The following is a 15,518-nucleotide window of genomic DNA, read 5'->3' as shown; positions in this document are numbered from 1 at the left end:
GGAAATGTCGGAAAGCTGACATTCAAAAACAAACAGGCATGATTTAAAGTGTTTTAAATGGGCTTTAAAATACATATGATTTTAAATAGCGATGACTGATAGCTAAAGCATTTAAATACTAGCTGATTATTAATGTGCGCCTGTTCTGTAGCTCATTAGATAAACTGTTTAAGCCACCTAGCTAAATAGCAGTGTAACTGAATCTGACTAGCAAGTAGGCAAGTTAGCTTAGTTTTTTGTTTGTTTGTTTGCCCTTTTTTTTTTTTTTTTTTGCATACGCTCCTATTAGGAAACTTTTAAAATGTTATTTAGACTTATAATTTAGACTTGATACAGTTGTGGTATTGCCTCGATTCAGTTTTGCACCATTCTTGGAAACATCAACTGCATCTATCTTACCTAGCTAATATGAGTACTTAAAATATTATTTAATATATATAATAATATTAAAATATTACTTAATGAGCATACACATTTGTGGTTACGACATTGGACTTCTGATTGAAAGGTTCAAATCCCAGCACCATCAAGCTGCCACTGCTGGGCCCTTGAGCAAGGCCCTTAACCCTCAGTTGTATAAATGAAATAATTGTAATTTGTTCTGGATAAGGGCATCTGTCAAATGCCATAACTGTAAATGTAAACATTCAGGTATGATTTGTGAGAAACGACAGTTGGTTCTGTGATCATAATGAAACAGTATATGTATTTCTGGCAAGCCTTTGGGTGATACTTGTATCCCACTTACTTCCAAGTTCACTGTAATGTACCTAGATTTGTTACCTTACATGTTAAGCATACTAATAACAAGTTATGATGAACTACTTAACTGAAAACATACTTGCTGGGGTGGTACTGTCAAAAGTGTAAACCTTTTGTACCGTTTGTATGTACACTATATGGCACAAAGTATGTGGACACCTGACCATCACAGCCATATGTGAGCCTTCTCTAAACTGTTGCCACAAAGTTAGAAGTACAGAATTGTCTAGAATATCTTTGCATTTGCATATCTTTGAATATCTATAGCATTAAGATTTCTGTTCACTGGAACTAAAGGCCCAAACCTGTTCCAGCATGATAATGCCCCTGTGCATGAAGTGAGGCCCTTAAAGACGTGATTTGCCAAGGTTGGAGTGAAAGAACTCGAGTGACCTGTTAAGAGCCTCAACCCCACTGAACACCTTTGGGATGAACTGGAATGCTGACTACACGCCAGGCCTCCTCACCCAACATTAGTGACTAATGGTCTTGTGGCTGAATGGGCAAATCCCCACAGCCATGTTTCAAAATCTAGCGGAAAGCCTTCCCAGAGGAGTGGAGGCTGTTATAAAAGCAAAGGGGGATGAAGTTTGAAATTGGTTGTTGAACAAGGACATTTTACCTCAAATTGTTGAGTTGAATGAACAACCCATGTGTTGATGGATGGATGATTAGATCAACAGATAAACACATGCTTACCTATTCGATCTAGTCTGTCAATGGCCACGGTCTCGAAGGCTCTCCTCATCATTGGATATTCCTCCAGCACTTCATTAAAGTTGTCCACGGAGAGCGAGTACAGACGGCAATAGGTATCGGCTCGAACGCTGGCCGTGCGTCTCCCCCGAGTCAGCAGGCAAATCTCTGAGAGTCACAGACACTGAGTCAGCATCATGCTACCTCAATTACAATATAACAAACACCAGAAACCTTTACAGATATGTGTCATGAAAAGCGGCATGCTGGTAGCTTTATACTGTATATCCTTTACACTAGTATTATGTTAATAAGCACATAGCCAGTGTCATAGCTACCAATATTACCTTGGACAGAAAATTTTAATGAAACTATTATCGTTTGTGGAATTATGGGAAAAATTATAACATTGATAATAGACCTAACACTAACCAACACAGTGTAATGTCAGTCCAGATTTCTACTGTAACATGCACAAACCACAAAAATATTCCTGTCAGCTCGACATATATATAATATATATAATCTATAATCCTGTCAGCTCGAACCAGTCTGACCATTCTCTGTTGACCTCTCTCATCAATGAGGCATTTCCATCAGCATAACTGCTGCTCACTGGACTTTTTTTCTTTATTGCACCATTCTGAATAAACTCTAGAAACTGTTCTGCATGAAAATCCCAGGAGATCAGCAGTTATAGAAATGCTCAAACCAGCCCATCTGGCACCAGCAATCATGCCACGGTCAAAACCACCGAGATCATATTTTTTCCACATTCTGATGGTTGATGTGAACATTACCTGAAGGTGCTGGCCCATATCTGCATGATTTTATGCATTGCACTGCTGCCACATGATTGGCTGCTTAACTATATATATGTATGTATATATATATATATATATATATATATATATATATATATATATATATATATATATATATATATATATATATATGTATATCTCCTTTACCCCTTTTTTGTGAAGCTGTATCTCTTATGCACATAATGATATTTCCTGCATGTTGTGAACTAGACAGCCAATTCTGGTACAGTACATGTCTGGTAATTAAGATGTTCTTAACACTGTGCTCTTCAGAAATAGGCTCCAGAGCATTCTCAAAATGCCCTCCTATTGGCATTTAACAGCCTGTGCATTAATTAATACATCTAATTATATTTAGCACCACATTAGCTGGTGTCTGAAAGGGTCAAGAACTGTATCCCTCGTGTTTCCGGGCATGCTGTTCTCCCTCAAGGTCAGAGAGCCAACACCGCAGGGCTGGGAAGCACCAGCCCAATTATCACTCAGTCAAGAAGACGCCTTACAAGTGGGTGTCATACGGCCAGAGACGTGGCCGTGCTTCAGAATGAACAAAAGCAGAGCTCACTTTCACTGCAGCTGACTTTACACTTGATTCTGAAATAATATCTTAATTAGAGCTGCGTATACCTTACATATTAATTTTCTATAACAGCATGGCTTCGACAGTAGTTCTGGCTGTAACATGTAAATGATAGGTTTATATTAATGCTCTCGTGCTAATATGTTGTTGTTTCTATAGTAACAGCTAATTCACAGAGGCTTGTACGGTGGACACACCATACAATCTAAGCCTAATAATAACCAGATTACAAAAATGTGTTGTTATTTAACAAAGAAAAACATATGAACATTGATATGGTGAGGTTTTCTGTTAGGAAACTTTTATGTAACATTTATGGAATTAATATGACAAACTACTTAATTTTTTTGTCTTGTCTCTTCTAGAAAGAGAAAAAGCAGAGGCTGGTGAGGGTACAGCTGTTTATAGCTGGTATTAGATAAATGATAATAGGAACTAACCTGTCTCATGGATGTTCCACAATATTAAATGCAAATGTAAACAGTTAAAAAGCATATTTCGTTCTCTAATGAATGAAAAATTGTAATCATTGGCAAACCGCAGTGGAGGAATAACAAACTTCAAGACACGCTGTTAGAGGAAAATAATCCAGTCTGCTTCATGTTAGGCTCTACTGCACAACTCCAGCATGGATTATTTCCTATTAACAGCACTGCTTTTTTTATGGAATATTCCAGAATGTTAACAAACTCATATTTTTTTAAAGTATGTAGCCTGGAAAACCAGCATTCTCCTTGGACATGAAACTCTAATGAAGCAATTACCATCTGTGGAATTCTGGGAATCAATTATAATATTGATTATAGACCTGCTAACCAATTACAATATCATACAGTACTATGCTACAATTACAATCCAGATTTCTACTTGAACATGCACAAACTGGAAAAAAAGTTATAAATGTTAATTGATCAATTTTCCTGGCAGTATATTGTCACATCAAACAGACTTAAAGCTACACACAGGTCACACAGCATCACATAGTGTATTATTCCTGCATAGATAACCAGAGAGGCAGATAGAGAGGCAGTGCTTTATATTTCTTCATTATTCTTTCATTCTTTAGAAGGAGAAAGGGGAACATTAGCATATGACCTTGACCGTCTGCATGAGTCATGCATATGCGAGTGTGTAAGTATGTGTCAGTCTGTCAGACGTGATATTCACAGCTCAGAGGAGATTAATGATCTTTTTTGCACAAGGAATGAGACCCAGTGTGTATGACTGACTAAAGCATCCCAACTCAAGCTTGCCTCACATTTCCCCTTAAATACTGCACTCTTAAGTAAGGCTAAACTATGCAAAAAAAGACATGTGTTCCTGAGAAGAAATTGTGCCTTTTAAATTCATGCGTAACCCATTGTAATGTAATTTTCTTATCATTTTGGCTTTAAAGAAAGGGTATAGGATTGTTTCTATAAAATGGATTGTACAGGCACTAAAGAGAAACTATGGTAAATGAGTTAGCATCTTTTTAAAGTCATACTCAGCATCCTCATACTTGGCTATCTAAAGTGCTTTTTCTTTTTTTTTGGGATAGGGACTCTCCAAGGTTGACATTACAAATTACTCTGTCATTATTGTCTGGTCCTGCTAATTAGGTGTAATTAATTGGCCTTGTGTTTTGAATCCTTGGCCTTCCTTTGCTGCTCCTAGTTTCTGGCACATTCCCAGCTGAAGTGAACTTCTAGGGCTATGGGCCAAAGGTGTGGGAAGGAGGCTGAACTATTTCATTGATCAACAATGTCAGTATCATCAAATAGACTTGAATGGTTTCTTAAACTGGGCCAAAGTAATTATATTCAAATGTCAGCATTGATCTTTCTGTCTTTCTGTTCATACAATGATATTGATGCGTTTGGGAGTTTCTCAGAAAATGTAGGTGGACACCAAGCAATTAAATAACAGTGAAATATATACAGCCATTTGAGCTGTTTAAAGCAATCATTTTAAAGATTACATTGTGTGATTACAGCAGTCTTAAGATTATTTCTATCTGGGTAGCATAAACAGAAACATATTTCGCAGTGAGCATGAGGTACTACACACATTTTTTCTGTTCATTAGCATTTTTTTTAACGTGATACCATTGTCACTACTATATTTGTAGCTGTCCCGTGAGTCTCATGTAATCCTATGCTTTCTTCCTATTGGTGGCTTTTAGAAGAGTGTCTGGCTGCCAGAACTTTGTTGTCGGCCATCTTTGGTTGCAGTGACACTAAATCAGCCCACAGTGAGTACTTCACTTGCATTCTAAGGCTACTGAACTCATGGCTAAAGAATTCTTTTACTATATACTATGTGCTTTTTTTGTCTGTAACAGCAAAATTGGGCAGAAAATTGTTTACTATATAAACCCAGGTTTAGCCAGAAATGTCCATGAATACAAGATACCACGAAAATAATAATTTATATAAAAATGTATAATTAAGAAGTATCTAGACATGAGATGGAGTTATCCTGGAAGGACAGAAATGTAGATAAAGGTGATCAGTCATCTGTAAGGGAACCCACACCATGATCAGTCATCTGTAAGGGAACCCACACCAAAAAAAAAAAAAAAACTTTTTCCTATTTGATTTGACACTCAACTGTATTTTAGTTCTAATTTCACTTCAGTCAAAAGAGGAATTCTTCTTAAAAATCACAGAAAGTGATGTACATTAAGTCTTGGCCTACAGTGTATGGTCTTTACCTCCAAAGTAAGAGCCATCAGAGAGCTTCATGCCTATGCTGCCTTTGGTAAGGACGCTCACAAACCCATGCTGGATGAAATACATCTTTTTGCCGATGGTCCCCTCACGAATGATGTAATCTCCTGGCTGGAAGACTTCAAATCGGAGTTTGGTCAGCATAGCCGTCACAAAGTTGGGATCAGCGTTTGCGAAAAGCGGCATGGAGGCCACCAGCTTACGGCAGTTGAAGTTGACAATTTCCTGGAAATGAAAGTCATCACTGAGCAAAATGTACTGGCTGACGCGAGCATTAGATTAAAAATGTAATTTATAGTTATTCTACTCCCTGATTAGTTTATTATGATTAATGTAGGACTCACCTCTCTCAGTGGCTCATTTAGCTCCTCTAAAATACTCTCCTCGTCGAACATCTTGCCTTGGTATCTGTGTTCATAGTAATCATGGATCTTCTGCCGGAAGTCAGCGGGAAGCTTGTGGAAGGACATGTACTGCTCCACTTGTTTGTACTGAAAAGAACAAAACAGTAAAGACAGATGCATTCGGTTATATGTGTCAGAGCAACAGCTTGTTCATTTCCATCTCCCAATTTCCATCCATCTCATTTATTTACAGCACGAACCATGCTGGTGATGTTGATCCTTACATACAGATAAGGCTGCATAATTAGAAAGACAGCAGGGCTTTACTGTTTGGGCTTTGTTACTATGTTAGGAGACATCAGACTGGTTTATTTATGGTGGATGTGATAGACTCAGGAGCATGCGAGATTGTGACAGTAGTGAGGCACAAGTGAAACAGCGTTTTTCTATTTCTGTTGCTACCCTGATAAACTGCTGGTGTATTTTGAGATGCAATAAAACATAACATAGTACACAGAAAAACTATTAAAACACCAAATGTTGTTGTTTTTGTGCAATCATGTGATTAGTGAGGGCCATAAATAACCTCAGTGTGTGAACCCTGAGCTGGCAAACCATCCATCTAAAATTAAATATCCTTACAATGTTTCCATCAAATGCACTTGAAGTCTGAATTTCTGCAGCAGTGAACAGGTATGCTACTCGATTTCTGCTTTTGGTGCCAAAACCCCAGTAAAGCCCTGGCTTGGTGCAGGATTCTTTCTCCAAGCTGAGGGATGGTGTGAGTGAGAACATTAATAAGCTTCAATCTGTCACGCATAGCTGTGGCACTCACACACACACCGAGGTGAAAGGTCAATCCCTCAAGCCTGGCAACAGCTCTGTAACTGGCTCCAGAGAAGCCCTGCTTTCAGGTCACGAACCTGTCTCCTTTCACAAGCTACGTTCCTTCTTTTTTTCAGGCAAAAGAGAAACATGACTATTTTTGAAGTTGAAGCTAATAAGTAGCCCAAATGTTGACTTAAACCAAATTTCCTGTGGTGCTCAGTTTAAAAAATGTTTTGTTTTACCTGATTTTATTTTTCTTTAATTGGTTATTGATAGATGCCTATTATGACAATTATTGTAAGGAAAGACGGATGGATGAAAGGAAGGAAGGAAGGAAGAAAAGAAAGGAAAGCAGAAAAGATGGAAGAAAAAAAGGAAGGAAAATAGGAAGGACAGAAGGAAAGCAGTAAGGAAATTAGGAAGGAAAGAAAGAAGCAGAGAAGGATAGAAGGAAGGAAAGGAGGGAGGGAAGAAGGAAGGATAGAAGTAAGGTAAGAAGGAAAGCTTGTGATTAAGGGTTCAAAAATCAATGCACCAGTCATAACGAAACAAAGAATGAGAGAAAGAAAAGGCAGCACCTCCTGGAAAATGAAGCTTTTATGCCTTTCTGCCCTTCTCCGTACAGTTTTGGACTGAGATTGGACTGTGATTGCATTTCAGTGTGGCACAAGTGACAAAAGTGATATGCACTGCAACTCAACATTCACTTCTGATACAAGTTCAGCATTTAATTCTTAAAAAGAATTCTCCTGTTGAACATTTAAGATGATCAAGATACTATATAACAGCAATGCAATGAAGGTTTTGTTTTTCAGTGTAGTGCATTTCCTGGGTGTCACTAATGAAAAGCAAAACCTTTTGTTTGTTGTATTTCATGTTTTTCCACCAGTGTAATTGCTTCTCCACAACATATATGCATGCTGAATGTTAGTTGTGCCTGCTCGCTGCACATAATATCTGATAATTCTCAATGTTTCTTAATAACTTTTAAAGGAGAAAGCTAATGCAATTAGCTCTCCCTTTAAAACACTCATTTGCATTAAACAAATACTTGCAGGCTTATGAAGTATGCACTATAGATGGACACACACACACACACACAGTATTACGCATCATCCCCTCCAGCAGAGAGAGCTGATGTCGGAAGGTGAAATGCCGGAAATCCCCAATTACAAAACAATTTCACAAAACCCTTTGTTTCTGTAATCCGCATCCAATCCTAATCTAATTAAATCTCAATTCATTGCAGTGGGATAAGAGTGAAATAAGTTAAGAGGCTTCCAAAATGCCCTTCCTCTTTATCCACTCGTCCTTTAGCTCTGCACGCCTGCTAATCCCACAGCTGAGCTCAGAAAATACAAAAAGTTAGAAGGTGTTTTCTACAACATAAAAATGTGTCCGATGAGAGTTAAGTGTCTTAAATAAGCACTGGCTAATGAAAGGAGACACCCTGCTGCAGTAACAGCGGATCTTTCTTCAAGCACAGCCGAGTTTTTCATCAAGCTGGACAAAGTCGCAGTAATTTACTGTTTGTTGCTTGCAATCAGATCAGCATATGTTTCCCTCTTGTGTGATTCATTCAATCAGGCCTTAACGCAATTACATTTCATCCTCCCTTCTTCTCATCTCATCTCTCCTCTTCTCTCCTCTCTCCAGCGATGTAGTTTATTGTTTCTTACCACACTCTTCAATCTGAGTTTTACTATTATTGCAAAATAAATGCAGAACGAACGAATGAATAGAAAGAAAAAAAGAAGGAAGGAAAAGGTAAGAGTGAGAAAGAAAGAAAGATAGTTAGTTAGTGCCACATCGAGCTCCACCACCTAATCCCAGTCCATTCCCAGTTAGAGCTACACTGCAGCTCTTTAATCCAATGAACTCTAACACACCTGCTTCCTGTTTCGACTCCGCTCTCCACTCTGTTCTTTTGTGAGGTTTTGTTATTTCTGTTGGATTTGCTATTCTGAGCATTTTCATGTTTAGCTTCTCTGGCTTTGACCTTTTTCTCTTTACTCTGTTTTTGATCCTGGTTTTGCTTATTACAGGTTGTTTGTACGATCGCCTGACCTTTTTGCCAGTTTGACTACGACGGCTGCCTTTTGATTTGGATTCTTATTAAAGAATTAACTCGAATCTACCACTCTGTTCGTGACAGATATTTATTCATTTTAATGTCAGTTAGCTGTGTGATATCGAAATCACTAGCATAGTGTAATATGGGCCTAGTAATAACATTATTTATGCTTGTTGTCATGGTTACAATCCAACAAGCTTCCATAGTATCAGATTTGAGTTAGAAATGTAAGGAATTGATACACACCTGCCAGTGAATCAGAAAGGAGTATTTTCCTTGTCCGTGGCAAATATAAGCTTCAGTTGTGCACCATGTAATTTGCCTTTTAGCCCAGGCCGCGCTTACTAACTGAACGGTGACCGTTTTTACACCAGCCTTATTCCGTGAGTGCTGTGTTGTGCTGCCATCAAACTCTTTTTATGCAATAGGTTAAAAGCTCACTCGCCGCAATTATTACAGACATATTACAGATTACCCGCTTTATCCTTGCTGCAAACCATCTTTACAGTAAATCCATCTGGCTATAACCTTCAGCTGTATCATAGCAGTGTAACTGCCTACATATCAGAGCACACAGTATTATGCTCTAAATGAATTTACACCCATGTTTATGAGATGTAAGGCTGACCTTTGGCAGGAATGATGGACTAATGGATGTCATGTCCGTCTGTCACTCAAGAACAGGAAATGAAATGGTTCTGCATCTCTGCATTAAATGACAGGCACATGTACCTCATCATCTTACGCCACTTATATGAAACATCTGGCTCACAAAAAGTGCACGATGTTTTTCACCCCTGGTGCTCAGGGCCTCCTGGTGCTGTCTTCATTATTCTGCAGGTATAACAGTGTACGTCTGCTGTTTCTGTATTCTGTGGTCTTTATATGGCCATTGCAATTAACTTGATGATAATTAATTTCACTATATATTGAAATAAATATCTTGTCTGGATCTAGCCATATTGGCTGTCAACTATTTTGTAAAAAAAAAAACTGACTGATTAACATGTTTATATTTGGTACATCATGACAGATCACTTTATCAGCAGAAGCAGCTCACCAGTAACACTGTGAGTCAGGTTTTGACCACGCTATATTTTAACCTTTAACAATGGACACATTTAAAACATTCTTTTAAAAAAAAGGAAGCAGGAGTGTAAGAAATAGTGTGCCTTTTTTACTGGAACAATCTAGATCCATTTAAAAAATAACTTAGATCTTGATCCCTAAAATTAAGACATTGTTGCACACAACACAATACTCCGAGTACCATTAGCATCTGAGAGCGGCCTGTTAACAGGTCATATTAGTGGTTAAACTGTAATAAAGTAAGGAATGAAAGACATCAGGTGCGCTGAAAATAATTAAAGATGCAGTGGTATGATGCAGGCCAATGTGAAGCAGATTACTTTCCAGTAACAGCACATCCCGAAATGTTTTATTCCTCTTATACTGCTATTTGCCAACAATTACAATTTATTACTTTATTAATAAATGACATGTCAAACCTTTTATCAGTTTATAGATGCTTTTAATGATGTAGAATGTGCACAAAACAAGTTATTTCCTGTTATCGCTTACATTATAGCAGCTATAAACGTTTGTTTCTGCAAAGATTTTATTTTTTATTCATCTCGTACAGTGTGACAAGTTATAATAGTAAAAGACCGCTGGAACTTGTGGCTGAGTTGCTGGGTTTTTCCGTGTTATCAAGGGCGAAAAGGCACTGTCTCACTGTAGGCTCTATTACAGACACAGATGCGCTCTCATTAACTCCTAATTATGACAATTGGCCAATCAGAAGCTTCCAAAACTCATTACATAAATCTTCCAGACTGTTTAAAGAGACAGTCAACTTGGTGTGCTTAAAATTTTGACCCACTTAATTTGTGATATAGCGAATAAAAGCTGAAAATAAATAGATCCAAGGCAGATTGTTTACCTTCTAGACACATTCGCTGTGGACATTATGAACAGAACAGTGTTAAGTAGCAGTCTGAGGAGAGAGTAACGCTGCTACATAATATTTAGTGTTCTACCCCTGTACTGGGAATCAGGGAAACACGCTGTACAAAATAGTGTACGACTGATTGGGCAACAAGGGACACTGTGATCACAAGTGTGAAAACAGTTACCACAGAGGAACCCTCATAATCCCTCATACACACACACACACACACACACACATACACATTGTGGTGAAGTGGAAACTAGCACCTTCAGGCCACTTCAGGTTATAGATAGGACATAGCTATTTATATCTCTTTGTATGTGTGAGTGTATATGAAGATGTGCATACATGTAAGTGTGTGAAAGTGTGTAGAACATACTGACATTTGCACACTCCCAGCTTTGATGTGTATGTCATGACTTAGAGTTCACAGAGGTACACAGGAACTTGTTTGTTAGTCCTGTGGCACACCGAGCCAACACCCAAGAACTAGCATCAACTAAGCCCAACTGATGATCACCAAACATTGTCCAATCAGCAACAAGCATGTGATGTCCAGTAAGGACCTCTTCTTTCTGTTTTGAGTTAATGTTGATGTGTTTCTGAATTTGTTGTCATGTTTTTGGTTTTGCTGTTGGGTGTTTTGATTTGCTGTTGCGTTTTTGGTTTGTTAATATGTTTCGCACTTTTGGGCCACCGTAGTCCCAGGATTTCATTCATTGCCTTGGGCCATATCTGTAATAACTTACTCATTTGTGCTTTATTGATATTGAAGTGCACGATTATTGTGGATCCTAGTCTATACCAGAGCTTTCATAACCATCGAATCTGAAACTAATCCCTGCACCACCAAAGTCTCTCAGCTCCATTCATGCCCAACACAGGAATCGTCAAAGTCTGTTTGCGCTGTTTCATGGAAATAAAGCTGCTAGGTTTTTCCTATATACATGTTATCTTGTTCAAAGAATGGCTTTTGTCAGGCCCGTAAGTGTGTTCCATGGCTCTGTTGCCATAACCATCCCCGCATTAGACAGCTCTCTGGCTCTGTGCTACTCGGTAGCGCTGCAGAATAATGATTAAAATGAGGAATGTCTGCCGCCTGTGGGGAGATCTGATGAGCACTCATGATGGCCCCTTTGCTGTGCTATGTCACATTGTTATTTCAGATGCTATCTAAAAACTGTCAAGTGGGATTTCAGGGAAACTTACTCATAATATTATGGTTATAGAAGACTGGATGGTGCAGATAAAACCCAATCTAACAATAAAAATAATTGGAATTGTTAGGGCAGCATGGTAGAGTTGCTGCCTCACGGGTCCCTAGTTTGATTCGGGGCTCAGGTTACTGTCTGTGCAATGGTCTTAGGCACCCTATTAATTTCCAAGCACAAGTATAGCCTCTATACATGTTACTTGCACAGCCACAAACTCTACAACAAGAGCTTTTTATAGTGTGGAAATGTTTAGTATGTTGAGCATACAATACAGACATCATGAAGACACACCCATCTCTTCGATTTAAACACAGATCACTTATCCCATGCAATTACATAAACAATTATAAAGTTGTTACAGTAATATTACTTAACAGGCATATTTCCAGAAATCTTATCCTATCCATATAGTACTTTTCATAACTTCATATCAGACTTTTCTCACTGGATACCTCAACCTTGGTCTATATATACTACACACTACATTAACTTTTCCACTTCAGAGACACACAGAGGGCTTGTATTATCCCTTTCAATTCAAACATGTCCTTACTACTTAATCTGTATGATCTGTGTAAACAGCACATCCAGATTAATCCCTCAAACAGCTGCACAACCTGGAAGGTCAGACCTAAACATGGTGCTAATCTTCAGTATTTTCTGGGTTAAATCATGGCTCAAACTAATGCAGAGGCTAATGGAAATACCTGAGCGTTCTCTGAATGTTCTCTGAACCTGCATGCCCTATTTCCTTAGGTAGTGAAGCAATAGAAGAACCTAATGCCTGTGCTTTTTTTATATATATATATATCTTTGTTGTCCTCGTCAATGTCACCTTCTGTGATATGAATTGATTGCTGGCCTGAAGAACTTTCCATTAATATCAGAACACCCCTTCTACTTTTCATGGACTCACTGGGAAGCACAGTGTGCTGAAACTTGTTTCTCTTTTAGGTCACACTGCGATCCAGAAAACATTGATTCTCTGTTTAGGAAAAGAGAAGAGAAAAAAGTCCAGGTATGAAAAAGAGCAGGATCAAAACAAACCACACAGAGATCTGATAGGATGCCAAATGGTTGGTGACATGAGGAGATGAGCTGCAAAGCGGGGACACTGCAGTAAACAAACCAGCAGATGCCACTATGAGAATCAAAGCGCTACCCATTACTGCGGCGGGTGGATCAGACGGGAGGGGTGCCAGATCGAGAATACCCAGAGTCCTGTGTTGCATCAATGGTCAATCAGAGTGGACCCGTTCTCACTAAACAGGCGATAGCTGCTGACTTTGATCTGCCGAGATCAAACAATAGATGGCACATGAAACAGTCACATGCAGGTGTGTGTTGCGCATGGAAAACAGTTACCTACCTTTTCCTGGTACTGGCGGCGTGACGAGTCCAGCGACTGGATGAGCGCAGTGGCATGGCCGATGAACATGGCGTAACAGGTGGCTCCCACGATCATGCTCAGCATGGTGAGCCAGATATCAGACATGCTCTCCGGGGCCTGGCGTCCGTAGCCGATACACAGCATATGGCTCATGGCCTTGAACAGGGCGAAGGAGTACAGCTCGCTCCATGAGTCGTTCTAAACAGAGGAAAAAAAAACAAATAAAGGCACGAGTGGTTATTAGTTCTCAATAGACAGACTGAGCAGTTTGTTTGTTATAAAACAGCTCCTGTGACTAGAAAACTTAAAGTCTGTTATCTGTGTGTAGTTCCAGTGTGATAGATTCATCATCTATGTTCTCTTATTCTTCTTGGCAGCCAAGAAGCGTAGCACCATTTATCTTTTTAAGCAGACTTATGTCCTGGCCTGCACCTCTCTCTAGCATTCTTTCTCTTTTATCTGCATAAGACGTCTTTCTTCTTATATCAGTTGTGCTCCCCATTATCCGTCTGGAATTTCTCTAGGACTGACCTGATTCTGGTTCTACACAATTTTTACTATTTGCATTTAGTTTGACTGAGTGCAAGGTTGGTTGACGGGATGAGAACACTGATGTATAAATAAGGAATAAAACATGACAAGGCATGCGGTTACAAAGCAAATAATCATGAAAAAAAAACAGTTACTGTTACTACTCCAAAGTGGATTATTTTCCACTTATAAGCATAAGCATGTGTTTTATTCCTTTTATACCACATCAATTTGCCAACAATGTTATGCTTTTTAAATATTTTTAGTTATATTTAATGCTGTGGAATGTCCATGAGACAAGTGAGGTCCTGTTACGTCGATCTCTCACCAGCCTGTTTTTTTTCCCTAAGTTATTGTGCCAAAAAAAAAACAAAAAAAAAACATCTTATCATGTTACAGAGAAATCAGAAAGCATAGTCTTCTGTCCTGGAGACTTTCCCATGGTGGAAAACTTGACTGATTGTTACACTGCTGACACTGGAGACTCTTTCCACAAATGTTAAATAAAACATCTCTGAAAAAAAACTTCACTATATGAACAATTATACATTTTCCTTTGCTAAGTAACACAATGTTATGGTATAAAGGCCTGTGAATTTGCAGGATGAACACATTTGAAAGGATGTTATCCAAAAACATGATGTGAAGTGTTGCTACAAGTAGAACAGTGTTTTAACTATGTTGTTCATTACTCAGCTGATAACATCACAACTGAATTAAACAATTTTTGTGAGTAGTGCTGTAGTATTAATAAATACTGCAAACTGTAGTTTCATTTTTTAATCTTAATCCAGGTTTTTAATCCGTTAGGTTATGAGGGTCTATTTTTTGTCATTTGCCTGACAGCTTTGTTAACTAAATTGAGCTGTATCTTATGGAGTTTTTGTAGTAACATCTATTTTTAAACCATCTTGTCCTCACACTATCGAGAAGCTGTGACTGTATTGTCTTCCTCAAATGAGGTGACACCTGAAATCTGGGGCTAAGGTTTGTTTTTTTTAATCTAAAACAACTGTTTGTTTACTACTCCATCCTCTTGTTTGATGAGCAGCCTGCAAATAGCTAAGATCCTCTTACTGCTTTGAAAAATGCTGAACAGTCCAGACTTTCATTAATTTGCTTCAGGTCAATCACGGAAGCACTTATCGTGTAATAAGAACCAGAACTGACCATGTCAGCATGATAAATCACCTCCTAGGGAGGACAACGTGCACTGTCATGAATGCCCAGAGCCCACTGGGCACATTGGCTTATGGGGTTCAGTTATGCACAAAAGCTATGCAAGTTAGCTGGAGGGGCACTCTTTAAGACACAAACTCCAATCCTATCCACATAGTCTGGATGGCTACTGGATATAAGGTGCTTTCACATATGCAGCGTTTAGTTCTTTTGAATGGAATCCTGGTGTGTTTTCCTCCTTGGTGGGGGTCCTTAGGCAGGTGAGAACCCAGCAATCACACTCGGATGCAGACCAAAACAACTAGTCAAGGTAGTACCGTTCTGCTTCTAATCTAACTCTAGTGCAGTTCAACTGCAGCAAGCGATTGATCTCTGAATTGACACAACTGCAACAACTGAACCATACATGTCATGTGTTATAGGTAGCATGCAGC

At 38.8% G+C, this 15,518-nt stretch overlaps 1 protein-coding gene across 1 annotated transcript in view; it reads right to left on the bottom strand.

Annotated features, from left to right (window-relative positions):
- Positions 1-15,518, bottom strand: part of hcn2b (hyperpolarization activated cyclic nucleotide-gated potassium channel 2b) — a 35,009-nt gene that overhangs the window by 4,829 nt on the left and 14,662 nt on the right. The window contains exons 4-7 of the mRNA XM_026927396.3: positions 13,354-13,572; positions 5,918-6,064; positions 5,558-5,798; positions 1,462-1,626 (exon numbers count right to left, since the gene is read on the bottom strand). Of these exons, the coding sequence (XP_026783197.1) occupies positions 1,462-1,626; positions 5,558-5,798; positions 5,918-6,064; positions 13,354-13,572 (772 nt within the window). The remainder of the gene's footprint in view (positions 1-1,461; positions 1,627-5,557; positions 5,799-5,917; positions 6,065-13,353; positions 13,573-15,518) is intronic.

The sequence above is a fragment of the Pangasianodon hypophthalmus genome, chromosome 11 (genome assembly GCF_027358585.1).
Source record: "Pangasianodon hypophthalmus isolate fPanHyp1 chromosome 11, fPanHyp1.pri, whole genome shotgun sequence".
In the NCBI taxonomy this organism is placed as follows: Eukaryota; Metazoa; Chordata; class Actinopteri; order Siluriformes; family Pangasiidae; genus Pangasianodon; species Pangasianodon hypophthalmus.
Note: the sequence above shows the minus strand (reverse complement) of the source record. Positions and strands in the feature narration are given on the sequence as shown.